At 38.1% G+C, this 24479-nt stretch overlaps 1 protein-coding gene across 22 annotated transcripts in view; it reads left to right on the plus strand.

The window, feature by feature from the left end:
* Positions 1–24479, plus strand: part of LOC122823381 (calcium/calmodulin-dependent protein kinase type II subunit gamma) — a 58918-nt gene that overhangs the window by 1070 nt on the left and 33369 nt on the right. For all 22 annotated transcript variants that reach the window (XM_044102936.1, XM_044102940.1, XM_044102938.1 and 19 more), the window contains exons 2-6: positions 6336–6430; positions 15672–15731; positions 20135–20189; positions 20338–20403; positions 23123–23195. In XM_044102936.1, the coding sequence (XP_043958871.1) occupies positions 6336–6430; positions 15672–15731; positions 20135–20189; positions 20338–20403; positions 23123–23195 (349 nt within the window). The remainder of the gene's footprint in view (positions 1–6335; positions 6431–15671; positions 15732–20134; positions 20190–20337; positions 20404–23122; positions 23196–24479) is intronic.

Here is a 24479-nt window from a genome sequence, read left to right on the forward strand (position 1 = left end):
GTGACTGTAACACAGAATTATGTGACCCAAATACTTACCCAATTGGGAATTTTATTACCACTTGTAAATGTGTAATCGAACTTTGTCCTACAGACCTCACCCTTAAGGGGGCTTCATTACTGTTTGTCACTATTTTTAAAATCAAAATACAAGATGCATTGAATTTGACAGGAGTAATTACTTGTATGCAGCTACAGTCAAGTATCTTTTTTTATGATTAACCTGATGACAAATTGTATTTTTATTCTGAATAATTTTACGTTTTTCAAGGTATTGTTTGATTTTTTTTTGTGGTAACATTTTATATTCTACATACCATAAAATAAAATGTAAACAAAGATTTGCAACTGTTGGCTAAACTAAAACACATCACTTCATAAAAAGTATATCAGACTAATTATAATTATGGTTGAGGCAATCAATTACAACATTAATCTAAAGTGATCCAAGTTGGCAAAGTTTTCAAAGTGTTGCATGTCAAAACTAAAACTACTGAAAAAGCATGAAACTTTTCACTTGATTCTAACATTATCTATGTTGGTTAAATTAAAATTTTTTTAAATGCTGACATTTTGCAGTGATTTAGGTCCCTTAATTTACATTGTTCTTTTTTTGTTGAACAACTTACAATTTTTATTAGTAGCTAAGTGGTGAAATGATTGGTAATTTATGTGCAGCGTTAAACTTCTTGTTCAAAAATCAAATTTTCCTCATTAAAATCTCAACAGAGGAACATTTTGTCTTGAAACAAAATATTCAGATTATTTTCTTTTTTAAAAGTAAACCTTACCGCTAAATCCTGAAATATTGATATGAAATTGTTTAAAAAAAAAACCAGGAAATCTGTTCATTACTAGGGATTAGTAATAAACTAATTAGTAGGGATGGTCCGATCACTGCCGATCACCGATCATTACCGATCACCTGGACTAGCGGTTAATTTTTTGTTTTATGTATAAATGATACTATGTGATCTGGCAATAAATTCACCTAATTTGGACATAAAACATGCAAAATACTTGCAGGCACAAAACAGCGGCTATTCTGTCAAAATGACAACTGAAAAACCTGCAATTAGTAAAATAATTAACATTAAGGTTTTCAGTACCAGAAATTATAAATGAGTTAAATAAATATCACAAAAAGGGGAAACATGGGTGCTGTGGTGGCGCAGGGGCAAAGCACGACCCACGTATTGAGGCCTTAGTCCTCGTGGCGGTGGTCGCAGGTTCAATTCCCAGCCTGGCGACATTTACCGCATGTCTTCCCCCTCTCTGATAACCCTGTTTCCTGTCCAGCTACTTTCAAATAAAGGCCACTAGAGCCAACAAAACCTTTTTTTTTTTAAAAAAGGGGAAACATTCATTTAATGTTAAATGCAGGTTGTATGAAAGTAAACAATCCTGAGTTACTAAATCAAAACTTTGAGAGCATGGCGAAATGTTCTGATTGGCCAGCTGATTAGTGCTAGTTCTGATTGGCGTAGTAATTCTGCAGAACACAGAGAGGAAACAGGAGATTTATTCTTTCCCCAAGAGATTATCTGTCTCATGTTGTTTTATGTAAAAATATCTATATTTCCTTTTTTGTCTAAGTTACATGTTGCAGCTTTAAGCAGACATTCACTGTGAGAGTTCACCGCCAGGTGGAGCAGAAACGCCCTGCCTACTCCCATTAGCGCGTAGCGGCGGTCCAGAAGCGAGAGCAGAACCCAGGATTTTACACCACCTGCTCGAAGACTTAAGTTATTTTTTGGGTTATTTGTTTAGCTTTCTGACTGTCATGCTGATCCGGGCGAGTGTTGGTAGTTGTGTGCTGCAGTGTCTTTTTTCCCTGCAGTGAGCCTTGATATTAGCCAAATTCTGCCAAAGTTTGGCTAATATTGTTTTTTAAATATTAGATTTGTTGTGTTGATTCATTTTGACGTGCTTCGCCCCGAGGTATTTTCCCCTGTTCACTCTCAGAGCGTTTTAGTTCTATACAACATCGCTTAGGATTTGCGATTGCACATTGTGAAGGAAAGAGGAGATAAGCTGTGAAGTGAGATATTGGTGATCGGTTTTAGTGATCGACAGCAAGAGACGGTGATCGGAGATCACGATCACATACATTTTCACAGAAATTGGCTGATTATGTTCAGTGGCCGATCGATCGGCACACTTCTTCTGACCATGTGCTCATGTATAAAGTAAGTTGTTCTCTTTGGAACATGAATTTGGTTGATTTCAGATTATTCAAGCAAAGTTTGTCAGACTGCAACTTAAATAAACCCGTAATGTTATGTAAAAGATAATTTATTTTTTTTTTTTCCACACCAGGGGGTATTTTTGTGGGCTCTAGTGTCCCTTATATGACAATAGGGTGACAAGAAGGGGGGAAGAAAGGGGGAAGACATGCGGCAAATGTCGGCCGGGTCCAGGAATCGAACCCGCGACGGCCGCGTCGAGGACTCAAGGCCTCCAAATGTGGGTTGGGCTATGCCACCACAGCACGCCCCAAAAGTAATTTATTTTTAAATGGATAAATAAGGCATCATTAGAAATTCTCAAAACTGCATAATAGCAATTTAATAAGTAGTTTTTAAAGCAAATCTACAGCTGGCGGCAAAATGACAATGAAATGATTACAGAGCAGTTAGCAGCCGAACTGCTAACCGTTGTAACTACATTGTTTACAGACCTAAAATGGACTCGTCGTAGTTAATTTTTAAATACCACAGACACAGAAGTAATAAACCTGGTTTGTTTTAACATTCTAATATACATTGAAATCTAAGAATGTGGGTTCACAAAGTGAGATTTTAGATATTTTATAAACAACTAAAATTCTTAAGAAAAATTTTGCTTTCACAAAGAAAAGCTCCCCGACTTTGGAAAACATTGCAGAACTCCAGATTTGACTTGTTTATTCCAGTTTGCATTATTGTCAAGTAGAATAAAGGTTTCACAAATCTGTGTGTTTGTAAACCAGTATAAAATTATCCAGCCGAGATTCAACCAGATCAAATTTAGTAGATTTTTAACTAGAGATCATCAAATGCAGTCCATTCTCATCAAATTAACCCCTGCTTAGCGCTCATAGACTTCAAGAAAATGAAATGCTTACTTATCATTTTATACTTCTTGGAAATTGTTTGTGTATTGTCTGATGTGTCCTTTTTTTTTAAGTCTTGGAGGTTTCTTTGCGTCTGGTGTTGTCCATCCCGATGAGAAGTTTGAGAGCAGACTATGTCAACAACTGCTTTCTGTCAGAAACGTAGACTTTGTCAAACTTGAAGCTTTGCCGTTCATATTCTGGACTGTTGTGAGACGATTTTCTCTTCAGCAAGTAAATGTCAGGGAATGTTGAGATTAGAGCTGCAAAGTATGTTGAATTGCAAAAACACCTTAAGCTGCAATACTTGATAGCGTATTGTATTTTAAGTTGCATATATGCAAATTCTGCATCTCAGTAATGTGTCTGGCCTGTTAGAAGGGCGTTCAATACCTTCTATGCTCACACTTAATATGTGTTTGCAGTGTCTGATGCTAAAACTGATTAAGTAAAGCTAATAATATAATTTGACAGTGCTCACGGGCGCTGGTCATTTTAGCCGTGAATAAATTTTAACGTGTAGCAAGAAGCCACCGAGTTGGTGCAATTTTCACCTCCGTAGATGCCCACTTGTTATTTAAACGCCGTCCAGCTCACAATTTTTTACATCAGTGAGCCTCAGAACGAGGCCGTCATAAAGCACAGTTGGCGAGGAATCGCAAAATGGGACGTGGTGTAAACTATGCTCCATTAAAAACTAACTGCTGGTATTTGCTGGTTCTGCGCCGTCAGGCTCTTTATGTTACATTTGTGGCCAAATCACAAAGCCTTGTTGTGAAACTAGCCTGTGGATGAAGTTGTCCAAGATGAGAGTGAAAGGACACAGTGTTGGGAAAGAATTAAAGATAATGTGTTACACTCAGTAATCAGGTTTAACTGTGGAAAATTGTGAATGATGAAAAGCTTAACATCCCAAGGTAGCTGAGTGATTACTAACTTTGTAAAATCTCTTATCTTGGGCATAATGGCATGTTAAACATTTTTATCGCTAATAAAAGAAGTCTAATTGACCAATATTGTCCATAATTATGGGATACTGTCTTATTTTTTTTGACAACTATTGAGAAATTTGACAATAGACTGGTGTTTTTCACTAGGCTTCCTTAGACAAGAGAGATAAAAATCCTTAGTGATGCAATAAGGATGAATGACTGCCGAGCACCCAACCAGCAGGTTTTCTGGAGGAAACCTTGCCATTGGATATATTTTGGACATGGTTTATATTTTTATCCAGTTAAAAAAAAGACAAACCATTAAGAAAAAGGAAACAAAGGCACAACGAGAGCAACAGATTTTTATTTCTAAGTTGATGTGGACTTAACGTTTTGTCACAGTTTGTGGTATGCAGTGCTACTTAAGATGCTGTTGGTTGGCGTTTGCAAAGCAGCCAATCCAGAAGCACCATTTATTTTCCTTGGTTCTGATTGGCTAAACTTCCATAAGCGGTAACAAGGAAGATTCTCAAAATTAGAACGTCTTAAGTATTTGCTGATTTTAGCTATTCATGTGAGGTTAAATCACAGTTTCTAATACAATTTCTTTTCTCAATTGATAATTATTTATGATGCAATCCTTATTTATTAAGAGGTTTGCAGATAAAAGGCAGTGATTCTCACTAACCAACACGTACATACTTTCCAGTCTAAAGTTTCTGCATTTTGGGACAAAGTGAAGCTTTGATCGAGTGATCAGTTGGTCTGAAATGCAAACAAAATAATTAACAAAATGGAATAATTTCAGAAACTGTAAGTTCTTGGGGCTTTCGTCAGCATCCTAATAAAAATCGTACAGGTGACGCCGTACCAGTGAGTGGCACCTACTTTTTGCCTGTTGCCTCTATGACATTGCAGTGCTACAGCTACTCATCTACTACGACTTGAAACTACAAAGTATCATTTATTTTACTAAAGGCTCACATGGCAATTGTTGGACTGCAGTTTTTCTTTATACAATCTTGTTTTAAAGAGTTTAAGCCTAATTCTAAACAGAAAATATTTCCTTTTCAGTTCCTTTAAAGAATTAGCATATCTTTATACCAATTTCTGGCTTGGTTTGAGGTCTGAAAAGCAGGTTCCAACTTGGGCTGATTCACATTTTTGTTTAGCATTTCCAGTATTTCACTGGCCAGTCATCAGCCAGAGCCAGTCGAAGAAAAAATCGGCCTATAATGATCTCTGGTTGTCTGATTGGTGCATCTCCAGACAACTTGGGAGGAGATGATGATAATTGATGCACAAAGTTGGATTTCAAGTTGCCAAAACTCTTTTCAGGTCACAAAATCTAAATGCTGACAGACTGTCAAACAATAAAAAGCAAATAAGGCTACTAGTGTAAGGTGTCTCCCATTTTCTTTTACCTAAATCATTAGCAGCAGCCAGAGGAGGACATTGCTCCTATAAAGACATACTGTCCTTAATTTGCAGCTGCCATTTCCACTCTGCCCCCTGTAATTGAGATAAATCAATGGCACCAGTAGCGCAGCCAGTGTACACACCTACACATTGTCCAAAGTGGATCTGGCCTCCGCTGGCCTCTGATTCTCCCCTGGACTTCACTCTGCTTTTGTCTCAGTGATCACTATGTTAATGCATTTTATATATATTTTTTTTTGCTCTGTCACAGTCTATTACTATCGAGGGACTGACTTGTACTTGTGTCACCTGCCACCTCTCATTTGCTGTTAAATAATTGAAGATCCGAGCAGAGTGCAGCAGAAAGTTGCAGTGGGTCGCTCGTCGTTAGGAATAATGAAAGTCGCCTTCATATGACAGGAAAGCTAGAAACCTTGCTGATAACACAGGCTGCTGTAATTATATTTTCCAAAATACATGCAGATCTTTTTCTGGGCCAAAGTGAAATTCTAGCTTTTGTGTTTGAGAATATTTATACCTGTATTATGTTTGCTTTTGAAAACTGATTTTAAAGCTGTTGGGTTTTTTTCCCCTTTCTCTAGTTAGTTTTTTAAAATGTTGAAAAAATTGCAGCAGATCTTAACAAATGTGATATTATTGTTGATTTATCTCACCATTTCATCTCCTCTACTCTGATGCCCTGATAGCAATGACTGTGTAAAAAAAAAAAAAAAAAAAGTGTTTGTGTGAGCATGCGAGGGGGAACATTCAAAAACAAACCACTGTGACTAGGCTGGAGCGCCGCTTCAAATGTCACACTTTGTTGAACGTGTGAGGGGAGCGCGTTTGAAAAGGAACTAATCTTTGGTTGTTTGTGCCCTTTGTTCATAGGGGAGCTTTTTCAGTGGTGCGTAGGTGTGTAAAGAAGTCATCAGGACAGGAGTATGCTGCAAAAATCATCAACACTAAGAAGCTTTCTGCAAGAGGTATGCTATCCCCCCAAACACACACACACTCACACACACTCACACAAATCATGTGCATGCTTGATTTGGTTTGTTTGCTTTTAATGTTAAGAATTTGTTGTGTTAAACAAATGGCTGCTTATTTAAAGAAATAAACAAAAGTGAAAGTGTCTTTGCAGGTTCACCTACATAAATTAGAATATCATTTATTTCTTTCAGAGATTCAATTCGAAAAGTGAAACTCATACATTATCAATTGCACAGAGTGATATATTTCAAATGGTGGTTTTGGTTGTTATGGCAAAAAATCTGTTTCTCATGAATTAGACTATGTTTCAAGTCTATTAAAAAAATAAGGAATTTTTAAGAGACCACATACTCAAAAATGTTAGTTCAGTATATTGTTAAGCGTCCTTTTGCTTGCATTATGGCATCTTGACGGCGTGGCATGTTGGTGATCAGCCTGTGGTTCTGCTGAGGTGTTAAGGAAGCCCGGGTTGCTTTTACAGCAGCCTTCAGCTTGGCCGTGTTGTTGGGTCAGATACCATGCTCATTAATCCAGGTATCGGTACTTTTAACAGCGTGGACCGGAGCCAAGTCCTGCTGGAAAATGAAATCAGCATCTCCATAAAGCTCGTCAGCAGAGGGAAGGATGAAGTGCTCTAAGATTTCCTGATAAACGGCTGCGCTGACGTTTAACTTTATAAAGCACAGTGGACCAACACGAGCCGATGACATGGCTCTCCAAATCATTTCTGTCTGTGGAAACTTCAACCTGGATTCTGTGGCTCTTCACTCCTTCTCCAGACTCATTTGGTTTCCAAATGAAATGCAAACACAAGGAATGTGACAGTTGTAGGCCAAATCTTGGATCCGTCGTAACTCACGAAGCACCGTCTCCAGCCTCAGTCTTTGCTATACATTTTAAAAAGGCTGCTGTCATCTGTTATTTTGCACTAGGGCTGAAACGATGCATCAGATTAATCGTGATGAATCAATTATTGAAACAATAGACTAATTAATTTAGCAATTGATTAATTAACAGGAGCATAAAGACTAAAAGAAGGCAATTTCTGCTGTATATTAAGAGCAGAAATTAAGCCAAAACTGTACAAGACATATAAACATTTTGTATTTTAGACCATAGGAAAAACTTTGTTTGCATATGTTACATCCAGAACTGGTTGTAAAATATGAGCTTCACCTGGTTCAAACCTCTTTCCTATTAAACACCTTTTGCTATCAATTATTAACTTGTTAATCTAAAAAATAGTCAATGGATTAGCCTGTATTGATAAGCCGAGCAGGCTGAGCTTTTCATATGTTTTCTAGCTGCAGACGGATTCCTTGCTACATACTAAAGAAATGCTGTTATTACATTGTTAGGCAATAAAATGTTGAATTGAATTATTTGCATTTATTGTATTTCCAATATTGTATAAAAAGGCTTAAATTAAAAGTCTGCGGAATGTGACAATTAATCATAGCTTAATCTATTACTTAGATAATTGTTTGTAGCCGAGTTTTGCACCATTTTTGTTATTTCATGTTTTCCTTCAGCTCAACTTTCCAGTGATATGCTTGTACACTTCACCGTGTGAACAGGCAGCTTCTTTAGGAGCGACCTTCTCTGGCTTATCCTCCTAATGGAGGGTTTAAGTGTCTGCCTGCTGGACCAGCAGTCTTCCTCTTGATTGTGTAGGCCGTAACTCAACATTTCAAATATCGCTGGCCAATAAACTGTCCCAGTAATTATTGTGATAAATGATAACATTGCTTTGAGGTCGATTTTAGGTGAAATATAATGCTATAATAATGCTAGCTTGCCCTTTCAAAGACCAATAAACTATGATTTTTGTAAATAACTTAACACTAGAACCAGAAGATGTTTTAAATATACAAAATAAAACAGAAATAAAAACCACTTGCTACTGAAACCATAAGTAAAATGGATGATGATGTCTTTGTAAACAAAATTTTCCTTACAAAAACATCAATCAGTATGGAACATATCAAGCTCTTTTGAATTAATCATGCAATTAATTAATTGCTTACTGCAACAGGCAAATTTTTAAGATGCACCTGATCTAAACACGTCTACATTAAATTATTTTATGAGTGTCCAAGTGATGCTAATTTAATAGTATAATGAAGTGGTTGCTGCTTTGTCCACATTAACAGATTTCATACAGTTTGCAGTGGTAGCTGTCAGACTAAAGTCATAGCACTTGTAACAGCAGAGGAAATATTTTATTAAGCTGTTGTCTGTCAGGTCTTATCAGCAACTTTTTGATCGTTTATTGATGCTCTTTATAAACGCCTAATTGAGTAAGTTGCTGTAGCTGCTCCAGTATGCAATTGCACCACTGTTATACAATTAATCGACTCAGGCTCATCAAGAGCCAAACGTAAATTACAAGACGTAAGTATTTCCAGGTGTCTCGAAGAAGATTTATTTTTTCACATCGTCCTGTATGTATTGTACGTACACGTGGAGTTCACTGACATCTGTTGTGGTTCGTAATGATGATGAAATATCTCACTGCGTTCTTCTGTTTTGTATCTGGCAAATTAAAGACCCAGATCTCCTCGTAGTTTTCACACACACCTGGGCCTCTTTGTTCTTCTTTCCTGCCTCCTCTCATTAGCTTCTCACCTCTCCCTCATTGCCCGTCTCTGGTCTTTCTGAGCAGGGAGATTGGTTTGTATTGAGGCTAATCCACTTATCCTCAATGTATCTTCATCAACCACTAAGACCCCACAGAATCCATAGGCGCCTCCCTGTTTGCCCTGTTGTTGACTGTGATGGTATTTGTCTGCATGAAGTAGACGAAGAGAGCACAGAGTGATGCCAATAGTGCATGTCTGTTTGGTGCGAACTGGTAATGCTATTATTGCTCCATCCGTACCATCAAGTGTCCATGTAGTGTAGCTTCTAGTATTAATGTCCCAGCCATGAAAAGTAAGAGCTCAGCAGAAAGCTGTGGGCTCTTTGCAGAGGCAGAAAGTAAAGAGGAGCAGTGTGTGTCTGCTTAGAGAAGAGGAGGAATTTTAAAAGCATAGTTCAGTGATGCCTCTCTCCAAAGAAGCATGATAAAGTGAAGCGTAATAATAAGTGATAGAATCTGTAGCTTTAGTTTTGTAGATGGGCAGCTTTACAGACGGATACATGCAAACAAAAACATTCTGCCTGGAAAGATTTGGGTATTATTTTACCCTTATGAGGTGAGTGTGGCCTCTTGCTTGGCCTGGTGGGTACGTCTGTCAAAGTGCTGGTAAACACTGCAGTAATCTGAGGAAGGGGGAGGGGAAAGGAGATAAAGAAGGAAGGAAGGGAGGAAACCAAAGAAAAGGTGTGAAGGCAAAACATCTTAATGGCGTTTATGCTGCCTAGGATTGGACTAACCTCTAGTTAAAAGTAAGATTTGAAGCAAATGTGTCAAACGTTAAACGTCTAACTGTTGTTGTTTTTAACAGAAAAGTATGTTGTCGTGTAGCTGCTGAAATATGTATATGTTACAGGGTTTCCCCCAGTGCATTATAAGCCTGGCGGGCCACCAGGCTTTACTTGTGTCCTCACCAGGCTTAGCATAGCTTATTTATTTAAGTTTTCTATTAATATTTGCATTTTTTAAGACTTTATAGTTGGTGTTGAGATATTAATCTTCCAATAACACATAATTATCAAGTGATATTTTCAAATTTCCTGTCAACTTTAAACATTTTTCTAACTCAAAACACGACAGGCCGCTGGATGAATGACTACTGAGCGCCCCAACCACCGGGCTTAGCAGGTTTTCTGGGAAACCTTGTGTTATAACTTTTTGTTTTGATTTTCACAAATGGGCCTACAAAAATATAGAATAATTATCAAAGTTTCATAATTTTTTCAGGCTTTATTGTGCAGAATGTCGTCTCTTTTGCCATTCTGTCCTTGGAGTACCGCTGGGAGTGTACAAAGGCAACAACATACTCATACCTGTCAAGTCTCCCGTTTTGGCTGGGAAACTACCATACTTTATCCCTCTGTCCCTGCGTGTTCCCGTGCTAGGATTTTCCCATAAATTTCTAATAATAGAGTAATTACGCCCCGTTACAACTATTTAATCCATTGTTAACATGTCGTAGCTGAGCCGCCTTTAAATACAACATGAGCGCCGGTTTTACACCTGCGACAGAGATTTTACACCTCTGTCGCAGCTCTGCACAACGCGCTGCTGCTGTGCAGAGCTGAACAGGTGTGTCTTAGAATCATGGGAGCAAACCAGAGGAAGGCAAAAAAAAAATATTTGCATGTTTTTTCCCTTCAAGCTAACAGACAGAGTTGTTCAATGCAGATAATGTTAGATAAATGATGATTAGCTAATGCCAATATATCACGTTAAGCTTGTTAACAAGAATAGGCAACTCATTTTGCTGTTCTCTATGTGAAAAAGTGGGCAGTACTAGTTACATTTACTTGAGTAACTTTTTGGGTAAAAAATGCACTTAGAGTAGTTTTACTGCACTGTGCTTCTTTCTTAATATTTTTATTGCTACTCTTACTTTAGTAGATTGATTTTGCATTTAAAGGAATAGATGTCAGAGATTAGAAACATTAGATTCTTAGATTTCTGCAAGGTATGAGCGAATATTTATGCAAAGTTAAGCATAATTACTCAACATTTACTTATGTTACCCAACCCACCTCCCTCCCCACCTCCCCACCCTCAGCCCCACGCAAAACCCCCGCTCCGACAGCAGCAGGGGACGGTTTCCCGAATCCTCAAGTCCAAATCTTGACAGGTATGCATACTAGAAAATCTTAAAATTTTGGTAAGATTTTTTTATTCACTTATTTTTCTCATCTATTACACTGCTTCCAGTTTTCCATGCAAAAACTTAACAGTTCTTTGCAATATCAATACTGCACACAATACTATTTGTAAAATATGTGATGCTGTATATTAATACAGCGCTATTAGATGGCTAATTAACAAGGTTACCAATACTCACTAAGGGTTTGGTATTTATATGATCAATTGGGACTAAGGGGAGCAAAGTGTTGCGATTACTAAACATGCCAGCAACCTTGACACAATTAGTTTATTCCACCAGAAATATTCACACCTAAATATATCGAGTTCATGTCAAATAATTGGTTGATTGTCTTGTTTTTCTGTCTTATATAAAAGTAATACATTGTTATAAAATGTTGTTTTGTATCTTTGTAGTCCATGAAAATGTGGCATTTTAATTGGAAGTTATCAGACCATGAGAATTATGAACTGGCCCCTGCCTAAATGTACATTAGTTACTTTTACATGGCGGCACTAAAAAGCGTAGGTGTAATGTGAGCATCTGAGCAGAATGAATGCTCTAATTCAGTTGTTGAAGTGACACTTGAAACTGGGCCCTTGCTGCATTGTCTGCAGCAACTGTGTGCAGAGGCAGAGGGAGGGTGAGATTGAACATTTATTTTATCGCACAACTTCAGTTTCTTGTACTAAAGTTGCCACTCTTATGCTGTTTAGTTGCTTTACTGAAAAGCATTATAGTGGTTCTCATTACTTTTGAGTTGTTTCAATCTTCAGCTTATGTTGTCAAATTCTCTTTATCCAATTTTCATTAGTGAAGTTTGTACCCGAGTACATCTCTGATTTGTGTAGCCATTAGGTCCTTAGTGTTTATTAATAGTGTCAGCAGAAATGCACAGATTCTACAAAATGTGCCTAATACTAGACACTTTGTCTTTTGTAGGATAAACTGATGAATGCATTATTTGATGGCATAAAAATTTAGCCTGCCTCAGTTACACCACTGACTCGCTAGGCGAGGTTGCCACAGACTCACATCGCCTGACTTTCATTTAGGCAAGTCATCTTTGTGGGTGGGGGAAGTGATGGAGAATGGTTTGTGAAACTAGCCTTCAGCAAGGTTTACAAATGTAATCAGAAATCAAGTCTGACAAGAAGAGTAACGAGGTGAGATGTAGATTTTAAATTTTTAGGCATTTACAGGTTTACAGTTTTGATGCTATAATTGAGACAATCGATTGGTGCATCACCAATAAAATTTTTGTTGAATGAAGATATTTTGCATTGTAATGATTTTTTTAAACGATTCCTTTAATATTAGTATCTTGAAGCAGTACTTCTCTTAAACCTGGCGCACACAAATCGAACGTAGATGCATGTATTTTTGTTTAGGCAAATCAGGACCCATGCAGCTATCTTTAGAGAGAATGCCAAACCTCGTCCCTGAATGACTGCCACGTTATTAGCATTGGATTTCCTCAGCTGTTTTGACAGCATTTCCTCGTCCTAACAGCTTGGATCAAACTCGCCAAAAACAGACTGAGCTGAATTCACGAGCCTTCAGTTGAACTCTCAACTTTGTGTGGCTGATAAAGGGGTGTATATGCATGTGTACAACTATGTGGGGTTCTCGCCATTCTTCGCAGCTAATGTAAGACAGCTTTGGGCCTGCCCCGTGGCAAAGCAGATGGCCAATTAGAGAGCAGCAGGAAGTGCCAGTAATTGCCTTCCAGCCCTCTCTTTCCTGCCTTCCTTTATCACCCTCTTTCTAGCTCTCTTTCTCACACACCAACAAATAAGATTGAATGAATTAGTGCTGCAGTGACACTGCACTGTGGTAGACAGTTTTACAAACGTGCGCGCACGCACAGGAGAACTGTGATCCTCTTCCAGCAAATGGACGCTCTACGTAATCCTCCCTCTATCACTTTCTCTGCCCGTCTCTCCATCCTGCGTCACCGGTGTAATTAGGAGGTGCTTCGGGTCTCTCTGTCATTCAGTTGTTTCCTCACAGTTGAGGGAAATACACACCTAGAGGAAGGTTAGTTGAAGGTACTTGAAGATTGTACTTGGAACTCCTGTCTTCAACTTTAAACTCGCCTTATCAACAAGTTGAGAAGTGTTTAAACTGCACGTGCGGTAAAATAAGTGATGGGTGATGGTTTTGCTGCAGCATGTGAATTTTATCTGGGGTTGCTGCTGCTCTGGGGAAATGAATGCAAATCTTAGCCAGCCGGCCTCTGTGTCATGTAATCGCCATGGAGCTGTGTGGAGTTAGTTGGCTTAACCACAGTGATAAAACACGCACATCTACACACATCGACTTATAGTGTGTCCTCCTCACACTTACGCCACCTGACTCATGACCTCAGCTCCTTCTTCACTGGGGTTTTGTTTTTGCGGTTTCTGCATCCCATAGAGATTAGCTGGTTGAGGAGTGTCGGCTGATTTACAAACCAACAACTCTAAAACACACACTCTCTTAGAGCTGCTGTGGGATTCGGTTAAATCCTCAAACAAGGATGTAGGTCTGGACATGAAGTGAGTGTTTTTCTTGTGAGGATCTCCTCCCAGCCTGAGGAGCAAATACAGCAGAGTTTGTCTAATGTGTTTCATAGGAACCCCTTCTGTATACGTGTACATAGGAATGCAAATGCTCACACCTGCTTCAACATAGAGGCTTATTTTACAACTAGAGGATACACCTATCAAAGATTTTGTTGCAGATTTCTGATCTGTGTTTTCTGGAGTAATCTGACAACCTACCAAGGCCAATTTTAACCAGTTGATTTCCAACCGGTAGATTGCTTCCTCTGGGTTGAGGGTTAGTTTGTGCTTCAAGGTGGGAGTTTTAAGTGGTACCACCTTGTTCACAAGTGAGTGTTGAGTCTAGGTAAGGAAAGGTTAGATGGATTTGATTGGAGCTGGGTTGGTCGTAATCTGGGCACTGTTTGGACTTGCTGTGGATAAAGGTGCATTCACACCAGCCCTGTTTAGTCCGCTTTTATTGAGCTCTTGTTTGACTAGAAAGTCCAGTTCATTTGAGCGCAATCAAACTCTGATGCAGGCCAAAAAAGTAAACTCTGAACCACCTAAAAACCTAGGTCTTGGTTCATTTGAAGTAAACTGTAGTGTTCCTCAAATAATAATAATTTTAATTATAACTCCCTATATATCTTCAATTGAAATCTCAAAGGGCACATTCACAAACTGATGATGGCAAGCTACTGGAGTGTAGCTACAGCTGCCCTGGGGCAATCTGGCGGAAGTGAGGTCGCAATTTTTGCACGAAGCATGAAGGGTCTTACCCAGGGACACAAATGATGAATGCGGGCAGACCAGGAATCGAACCGGTGATACACTGATTGCCCTTGTATGTAGGACTGGAGTCCGCTCCAAAATCTGGAATCAAACTATAGAGCAGGGCTTTCTGGGTAAATACAACCAAAGCAAACGTGTAAGTCTAATGCTACTGTGAGAAAAGGCTCATGATCTGTGGCCAAACAGAAATATGAAAACCACTAACTCCATTTTTGTTTGCATTTCGTAAAGAAGGAAATTGCCCTCATGTCTTCTTCAGAGGTTTTTGTGTTGTTTCCTTCAGTAGACACTGGTGTAGCGCCATCACAGGCGAATGGGGAGCAAGTTTTTCAAAGGGTTTGGATCATTTGACACAGTGTAGTGTGAATGTGAACTGCACCAGCTGAAAATGTAACAAATGTTGCAATTTTAGTCCATCAGGTGTGAAAATCAAAGGTCTTGGTTTACGGACCATTTTCTAACCTTCAATAATGATTATGAAATTGGATTTTAGACATTTTATTGGGGTGCTGTTAGTAAATGTTTCCAGGCGTAGTGCTCTTAGGAACTACATACCAATACCTTGGGAAGTTGGAGAGTGTTTCTTGAATCGGGGTGTTTGGGTTTCACTCCTGGTTACCCCCAAGACTCAATCTCAGATAGGCAGAAGACAATTAATGGGTGACATGTTTTTTTTCTCCATAAATAACAGCTTCTTCCAGTGACATTATTTATTATTCATTCTGTACATTCTCTGTACACATGATTAATGGGATCGTCTTGGTTCTGGCCTGTGGTTTTGTCTCTGGTCCGTCTCTCCCTCTGCTGTGAGCAGTAACTAAAGTCGACTGTGCAGCCGAGCATCATTTCTCCTTCTTCTTTTTTCCTTCTTTTGTTTACAGTTTCCATTAACGTTGTGAGAATATGCTGCTAGGACAGTGCACCTCTTGTAATGTAAAATTTGAATAGTTTTTTTTTAAAATAAGTTCATAAAACTGTCAAAATGGTTTTGTAAAATACTGATAATGAGCTTTTTACTGCTTTCTTGGCACTAAAAATATTCTATGATTTTTCTCTGAGGTTACTTTTGTTTAAAAACATTTTTAAATTGTTTTTCTTTTTTCCGTCTTGTTTTAACTTGTTCTTTTTTTCTTGTTTTCCCTCAGACCACCAGAAGCTTGAGAGAGAGGCTCGTATCTGCCGTCTTTTGAAACACCCCAACATTGGTAAGTTTCTGTGGAAATAAGCAGACGTGGATTAAGTTTCTTTTTATTTTATTCTTCATGAATAAAGAATTTCCAAAAGTATTTATTTATTTTGAGAATAACCCCCTGAGATGTAGCATCGCCTTTTAAAGGGGGTCCTTACAAAAACATGAAAAACAAATACAGAACATACTGAAATTAAAAGTTAAGTAAAGAATGCAGGTTTTTTTTAATGGCGTACTTGTCTTTTACCATTATAACGTTGCAAAAAAAAAAAAGTCACCTCCACCATTGATGTCGCACACTAATATTTCAGACTGCCATTAGCTTTGATTAAGCCATTCAATACGTTTGTTTCTATAAGTGTCTGCAACGTCACAAAATTTTTTTCCATCCAGTTGCAATAAATTTTTCAAAATCTTGTTTAAAAAAAAAAAAAAAAAAGAGTCTGACCTCCTTCACAAACATCCTAAAACTCTCAATATGGTTAAATATCTGGACTCTGTGGTGACAGAGGTGTGAAAAAATGTCACTCTCCCTGAACCACTCGTTCATAATTTGAGCCCAATGAATCCTGGTATTGTCATCTTTGAATGTGGGCGTGCCGTTTGGGAAGAAACCAGCCGTTGATGGAATAACCTGGTCTTTCAGTATATTTAGGTCATCAGCTGGATATCATATCTCGGCTACAATAGACCCTGGGCATGATGGGAGCATCACTTCATCTGAGAAATGAGAAGCTACCGTATTTGTTGTGTTGGTTGGTGCCAGCTGAAAAATAATCACCTCATACTTTTTTCTTTTTTTTTTTTTGCTTTTCATTTATTTCAAGTGGATTAGATGTTGCTCAAAAGGTTTAGTTGGTCTCAGTTGACATATCTGTCCCTTGTGGAAAACTATAAACATAACTTTTGACTTTCAACTTTCTTCTTGTCACTATTCCTTGAAGACCAGATTTGTGGAGTGAACATTTAGTGTTTTAAGCCCTGAAAGCTTTGTATCTCTGCAGCTCCTCCATAGTTACCCCAGTCCTCTTGGCAGGTTTGTATTTGTGCTGTAATCTTTTTCAAATTATGAGTTGATTCCTCTAAGATCTTCAAAGCTTGGGATTTATATATTTCTTAATGCTGCCTTAGATAATTTCTCAACTTTATCCCTGACCTGCTTCATGTGTTTTTGGTCTTCCTGATGCTATTTGTTCTCTAACAAACCTCTTAGTTCTTCACATGAAAGTGTTTATTACTAACTGGGTGACTTCACTTTCTTTAGCGGTATCAGAGTAAAGAGAGGTAATACCAGGACAGCACAATATATCACAAATGTATCTTGTGAGCTAGTTATTTAAGTTCTGTACATTCAGGCTTTCAATAAATGCTTTTTTCAGGAGGGACCCATTATTTTTTATTTATTTATTCTTTGTTGCTGGAAAGGTATTACTATTATTTACAGTAAGTAATATTGCTACAGCAAAATTATCCTACGTAGTAGCACATCACCTCCTTTCCTAATATTATTCAACCCCAGTGAATGAACAAGTTTCAAATTTTTATTTAGAAAATTAGAATAAAAACTGAGTTTAGATAACATTATGTGGCAAACTGTAAAAAAGTTGATGGTATGATTAATTGTTGAGGAACAATTTTTTTTTTCTTTCCAAGCAGGTCATTGAACTAACCATGAATTACAGAAGCTGCCATTTGTAAATCACGCAAAATGGGTTCAAGGATTTTTATTTACTTCTATTCATAATTTCTGAAAAAGTAACTCCTGGAGGAAGTTGGGGTGTTTGAGTTCACCATGAAAATCACACATTTCTATGGTTAGTTAAAGCAAAAATTCAGCAGCACATTATTAAAAATTATTGTCTAATTGTCTTTGTTTAAATCCACTTTGTGTATTTCTATTATTTATGAACCATTGGGGTGTGATTGTGTTACTTTGTCAACGTTTGTTAGGTTTTGTTGACGTATTTCAGTGCATGTAAGCATCCTCACCTGCACATCCTTTACACCATTTGTCACCGAGTGAAACTGTTAGAAAATTAAAAGCTACTTTGAAATTAGCTGAATAGATATGAATAGATTATCACTGGGATCAAATTAAATCCGAGTCCTGCTGCTGCTCACGCTAACATTTATTTTTCTTATTCAATGTGATAGCCATTAATCATTTTTATATGCTGTACATTTATATAATTGTTTCGCTTTCAGACATTTTTATTGCCTTTTTAAAGCAGCACTGAGGTTTAAAAAAATAATGCAGAGTCCAGCTTTAATAGAGATGTTCAGTAGCGATGGCTACAATGAAAGGACAAAATCAATGCCACCTCTCCTTATTTCTCTTCTGCTCATGTCCTACTTCTCTCTCGCCCCCCCAGGCATTTGCTCACCCCTCACCTAATCTTCCTGTTCTGTCTTGTCTCTATAGATTTTTTCTTCCCCTCATGCTTTTCCTTTCTCCTTTTCTTGACATATCTCTGTGTCGTCTACGTTCAAACTTTAGACAAAGGAGGGTACAAAAGAGGAGACATATGGAGACACGAAAGCACAAAGAAAAGGAAACAGATGGGAGGAGGAGGGAAGAGCGGTCACACTTGTTTCTTGCTGCAGGGGCATCCTACTTCATCTTATTATACAACTGATATGCACTTTACATAACTATAACTGTTTGTCTGCTGACACTGAACCTAAGCTGTGTCTCAGCAGGCGTTGAGGCTATCGGTTGGACAGCGTCCTGATTTGTCACCATGCTGCTGTTCAGTTAACTTGACAAGTTTGGCTGCATGACTGCAGCACTGTGGCATTATTAGTTCTCTTTACCAAACTGGGTTATTTGTGTCATCAATTAGAAAATGCAGTCTCTTTCCCATGAAAATGAAACTTTAAATGTCTAGTTCACTTTTAATTTTTCTAGTTTGGGCTTAAGGAGACACAAAGCAGATGTGGTCATAAATAGACATTTAGTAGAAGTACTAATTTCTACAATCATTATTGGATTAGCAACTAATGTCTTATTTGGACAAAATGTTGTACAGTTGAAACCAGGGGTGCACTGATTGCAGTTTTCTGGCCAATCCCCGATTGCCAACCAGACCTGCGATTCCGATTTTGGCTGATACCAATTTTTTTTTTTGTCTGAAATGTTTTCTAAATATAGCAAGAAAGTCACTGAATTGGCAACAGTGGGGTGACTATTGTTAACTGCAAATGTGCAGACATGACGTGGTGGGCCGGTCTCAGAGTAGAGCAGATAAAGACAGCGGTTGATTTTAAGACCTTCGATGAGGTAGATAAGATTGGTGGATTAGATCAGCTTCAGATGCAATTATCGGCCGATCACCAAGGTCCCAAAATTAACAAAATCAGCGCCGATAAATTGGTGCACCCTTGGTTGAAACGAGAAGTTTATGTACACCAAATAGGAAGACATGGCCACCTTTTAACAAAACATGAACACCTTGTTTTTGTCTGTCTGAAGTTAAACCAAACTTCTCTTGTTTAAGGTCAGAATTATAAGAATTACGTGTTAAATGCCAAAATAAGGAGAGAAATGATCTGTCAGGATCATCTGGATTTTGATGTCTTCAAAATCAGAACTTTTTATAAAGAATAATTACCATATCTAAATAATTGTTAGCCAACCATTGTGAATGTTTTCCATTGTTAGATCTTTTCTCTGTTAGTGGACAATTTCTCTCACTGTGGGTCACTAGAGTCCTAACCCCTTAGAAATTGTCGTTTTGGGACTGATATGTTATCAGTGCCATTTATAATCAATTCTAGGATTGCTTTAGGTCAGAGCAGGATACGTTTTTGAGATTGTGTAATCTGCTTCAAAATGGGCTCTGTTTAAGCTTTTTCTTGACTTTAGTGAATCAAAGCCTGTTTAATCACAGTTAAACAGTTAGTTCATGATTTATTAAGGGTGGTGATTAATTGTTCCATATAGAACCAGCAAAAATGCAGCTCGGTTTGAATAATTAGTTTCATCTGCAATATAAGAGTGAGGAAAATGTGAAAAAAGAAGAAATGCCTCAGGGGGCGCAGTATATATGACACCCATGTTTGTTGGAGGTGCTAACTTGCCCATACTTGGGTAAAGCTGAGGTTTCACAGCATTGTGCTGGTTTCTAAACAAGAGCTATTTCCTTTGGCTGCTGCTACTTTTGTTTCACATGTTAAGCAGTTAAAGACAGTTTGAAAAACTCATTTCATGTTTGCATGATGGCAAAATTTCCACTTCAGTGATTGAACCTCTGTAGCTCTTAAGATAAAGAAAACATGCCTTAGGAGTTTCGGTTTTGCAGTTTCTTTCTCTTTAATTTATGTCTAGATTTAACCACCAAACACTGCAGAAAACCTTATTTCTTTCATCTCCTCTGTGTTTTTATTGTCTGCTCTCACATCCTCCCCTTTCTCTTGCAGTGCGACTTCATGACAGCATTTCAGAGGAAGGCTTTCATTACCTCGTCTTTGACCTGTGAGTATATTCTGTGCACGCACACGCTGACATTTCATCCATGCACATAACCTCTCTTTGTTTGTGTATGCTAACAACTTTCTGTCTCTGTCCTTCCTGTCTCATCGGCTCTCTCTTTCTCCAAATTCTTTCTTCTCCTGTCCCTCAGCGTGACAGGTGGAGAGCTTTTTGAGGACATTGTAGCCAGGGAGTACTACAGTGAGGCTGATGCCAGGTAAGATCCCCCCACATCCAATGTAAATGTCTATGCAGATACAGGCAGAAATGCACAGAGTAGCCATGTGAAAACATATCATTGCCACACACAAGCTCATTTTAAATGCACCGCTGTGTCTTGATGTGCTCACACACATAATTGGTTGGCTTGCATTCTTGTCAGGAAATGCATCCTCCCTGTCAACAAGTGCAGTAATGTAGCTTTCTCCATTCTCTCACGCTGCACCATTTCTGTCGGGTTTTATTGCGGCAAGAATAAGCCGGTAACAACGATTTAATGGATCAATTTTGATAATTTATTTGGTCATTGAATACAATAATCTGCAGCGTTTTAACCCTACTTTAATATCTCCACCGTTTGGGAAAATAAATTTTTATTATAATTTTTTGTGTCTCTATTTTCCAGTTAGAGAATAAGATATCTGCTTTGTTCTTTGATCATTTTTACTCTGGAAATACCTGGTTATCAGCTATAAATGAGATATATCAGAAGGTAAAGCTAATCCAATCTATGTTGATTGCATTTCAACTCTAATTAGTTCTGTACAATATATTAAATCTGAATGATCAATTAGTATTGGTGTGTGCTATATTGCACATGCTAATATTACAAAAAAATAATTTTACTGGACAATAAATCGTCCCAATTCAAAATTATTAAATACTCAAATAAGGCCTGGACTGATTACCGGAATAAAGGTAGACCAGAGTTTTAAATGCTCCTTCTCGACTAATTGAGGGAAATATTGACAGTTTAATCGACTCCCTAAATAATCATTAGTCCCAGCCCTATTTTAGTGGTCGCAGACATTCATTATTTATTTATTTCGGTGTCAAGGTATGTAGGATTTGTCAGACTTTTGAGCTGAACTTTAAGGGGGGGGCATCTCTTCAAGCTCATCTTTGGAAAAAGTCCTGATTTTAACCTATTTGTTGTAAATCTATGTCCTTTTTAACGACCAACCAGCCTCCCCACGCTGCTGTATGTTAAACCGCTTTTTCTGCTTTAATATGCGTTTTTTAAGCTTAAAAAAACTAAATACAGTGCCGTTTAGAAGTTCACATTTACTCAAAATGGCAACAGCTTTCATACTTACTTTGAGTCTTTAATACATTATGTTTTATGTTTTTATTTCATAATTTACTGACAATACTCTTTTTTTTATTTTAGCACTGGGAACAGAAGTTTCTCTAATCCCCACTGGGTCATAATTATACATACAATCTCCAATACACCCCACTAATATTTGCACTACGGCAAGATGTTTTTGTATCCATCAGTAAAACTTCTGAGTGGATATTTGATAGAGTTGCATGAGGAGTTGCAATGCAGTTGCTGAATATCAGTTCTTATCAACCAACTGCCTTTAGTGAGCTTTAACATATTGACCTCCAAAAGTGTGCATTGCTCAAGGAACATTATTCAGGCCATACATGTTTCTTAGCATCTAATAATGATAGAACTTAACATTATCACAAATGTAGTATTTGTTATTTCAGACCTTGATGTTGTGATTTGTGCAGCTTTAATATTTATTCACTCTTGGCAAAATTAATAGACAGAAGTTTTGATGATAATCCAAATAATTTCAGTGTGGCAGCAGCTCCTGATCATTCTAACCTATTTCCTTTCATCCGGGGTGAGCAGTTTGGGTTTCATGGTTGAAAAATCGGATACAGTTGACTGTTCCTGCTGAGAAATGCTTGTCAGGTCTGGTTTTGGAGAAGGCACATAAAGGTTGATATTAGTGATGGGAAATTAAACGATTAGTATAATCTATTGAGAAACAGAAAATGTTCAAAGACAATAACCCTGATAAATTTAATAACACGCTCGATACACAGCATGTGGCTTATCAGGCAGCAAACATCAGTTTTTTTACAAGATGGAGAAGAGATTGCAACTAGTTGTGTGAAACTGCTTGTTTTAAAATATGCAGCATTTTCACTCTTGAACAGTACTTCAAAATGTGTCTTTACACCATTGTTTCCAGCTAATAAAGTGGAACATGTTTTACTTGTTTTAGGTGATGTGAGCTTAGTTTTGAAACTAAATGTCATTGTTTATATGTCACATGCTTAATTTGTTCTTTTACTCAGTTTATATGAAAAATATTAAAAGGAATGCAGGTCTGAAACTGTTGTGATAATTATTTAAATCGTTAAATAAAGGAAAATGTCGAGCAATTTTTCTCCACATCACCCTGCACTAGTCTATATTAACCTTTCAAAAAAAGACTTGTCCTCATTTACACTGAAAATGTTTACACTGTATGCTTAAATCTGATTACAAATGAGTTTAAATGGACAAATCGCCAAATATCCCACAAAAATAATGGCAAATTTTAGAAACCATTTAATCAAGGGGAGTGGACATTATGTATCTGATGTACAATTTTAACCATTTGTGAATTAATCTGAGAGTTGTGTATTATTCCATCCTGAAAAAAGAACTGTTTAAATTATAATTGTTACTTGCATCAATTAGATTAATTTCTGATGCTACATCTATACAAACTTCCTACTTTTTTCTCAAAAATGTACGCCATAACTGCCCTTAAATGCACAGCAGATGCGTCTTTCGCTCCCGAGTGTCTCTCATGAGGCTGCTCTTCCTCGTGATTTCTAGATAATGTTGCAGTGCCATGTTTTTGTGATGAAGGCCAGTGGCTGACACTTTGCCCTGTTTGTCCTCTTTTCTGTCTCCCTCTCTGTAGTCACTGCATTAGTCAGATCTTGGAAAGTGTCAATCATATCCACCAGCATGATATTGTGCACAGAGACCTCAAGGTGAGTGAGACGACCACGCACACTCTCTTACACACACCTCTGCTCGTGGCCATGGCAACACACAGATGGCTCTCAGTCTCCGTTTCTTTCTCTCTCTGCAGTTTTTCTTCCATTCCTGTGTTTTTTTTTCTCCCCTCATCTCCTGTGTTCCCCTCCCGTTTTATTTTTTCCCCCCTCCGTTTCTCTATCTGTTGTCACATCTGTCATCCTCTCTGTCCTTGACCGGAGTTGCGCGTATGTGCTCATGCATGTGCGCCCATGCTGAGTACAGAAATGGTGAGTCATGATCACGTGGAGGGGTTCGTCTCCCACCTTTGGCACGGAAAAAGACGAGGAGTCAAAGAATGCATGCATGCATGCAGGATTACATGCGTGCATGCATTTTTAGTTCTGGCATGAGCAGAGAAGTTAGGGCATAGCCACAGGAGTTGCCAGGACAACCTGCGTGACGACATGCCTCTCGTGCAGCATCGTGGGAGGGACTTGAGTTGACCTAGATTGCTGATTGGCTCAGTTTCTGATTGGCCTACAATGCAGGAAGACGGCTTCTATGCAACCTCTATTTATTTATTTTTTCCTAAGAGAGTTTCTCTAAGTCATAGAGACGATCTCTTCACAGGTTCAAATGTTCATTTTTACACAGTTTGAGAACTTGTAAAGGTTGCACCAAACAGTTTCAGTTGGTCACATGGAGGTAGAGTAGTGCCCTTCGTCCCCCAGCTGGATGCTTAGGAGACATCCATCCAATCATCCATCCATTCCATCCACCCATCTGTTCATCCTTTTAACCATCGTTTCTCTCTATCATCCCTGTTTTCTATCTCGATTTCCTATCCATCCATCCTTCTCTCAACCATCCGTCCATCAGTCTGTTTCTCATCCATTTCTCATCCACCCATCTGTTTCTCATCCGTCCGTTCTTGTTTCTCATCCGTCTGCCTGTTTCTTATCCGTCCGTCTGTTTTCCATCCATCCATCCCTCCATCCGTCTGTCTATTCATTCATTTATTCATCCATCTGTCCATTTGTTATTCCATCCATCTATATCTCCATTTGTCTAAGCATCAGTTTGTTCGTCCAGTCACTCATCTGAATGTGCATCCATCTGTCCATTATCAACCTTTCGTCCATTTCTCCATCTGTCCATCCATCCATCTTGCAGGTTCCCTATTTTAAATGGTTGCCATTTCTCATCTTCATCTGCCCTTGTGAACTTATTCATACTTTGCTAATTTGAGTCTGTAATTCGTGTTTTGCTGAATTCTGACGTTTACTGATTTCCCC

The sequence above is a fragment of the Gambusia affinis genome, linkage group LG20 (genome assembly GCF_019740435.1).
Source record: "Gambusia affinis linkage group LG20, SWU_Gaff_1.0, whole genome shotgun sequence".
Lineage (NCBI taxonomy): Eukaryota > Metazoa > Chordata > Actinopteri > Cyprinodontiformes > Poeciliidae > Gambusia > Gambusia affinis.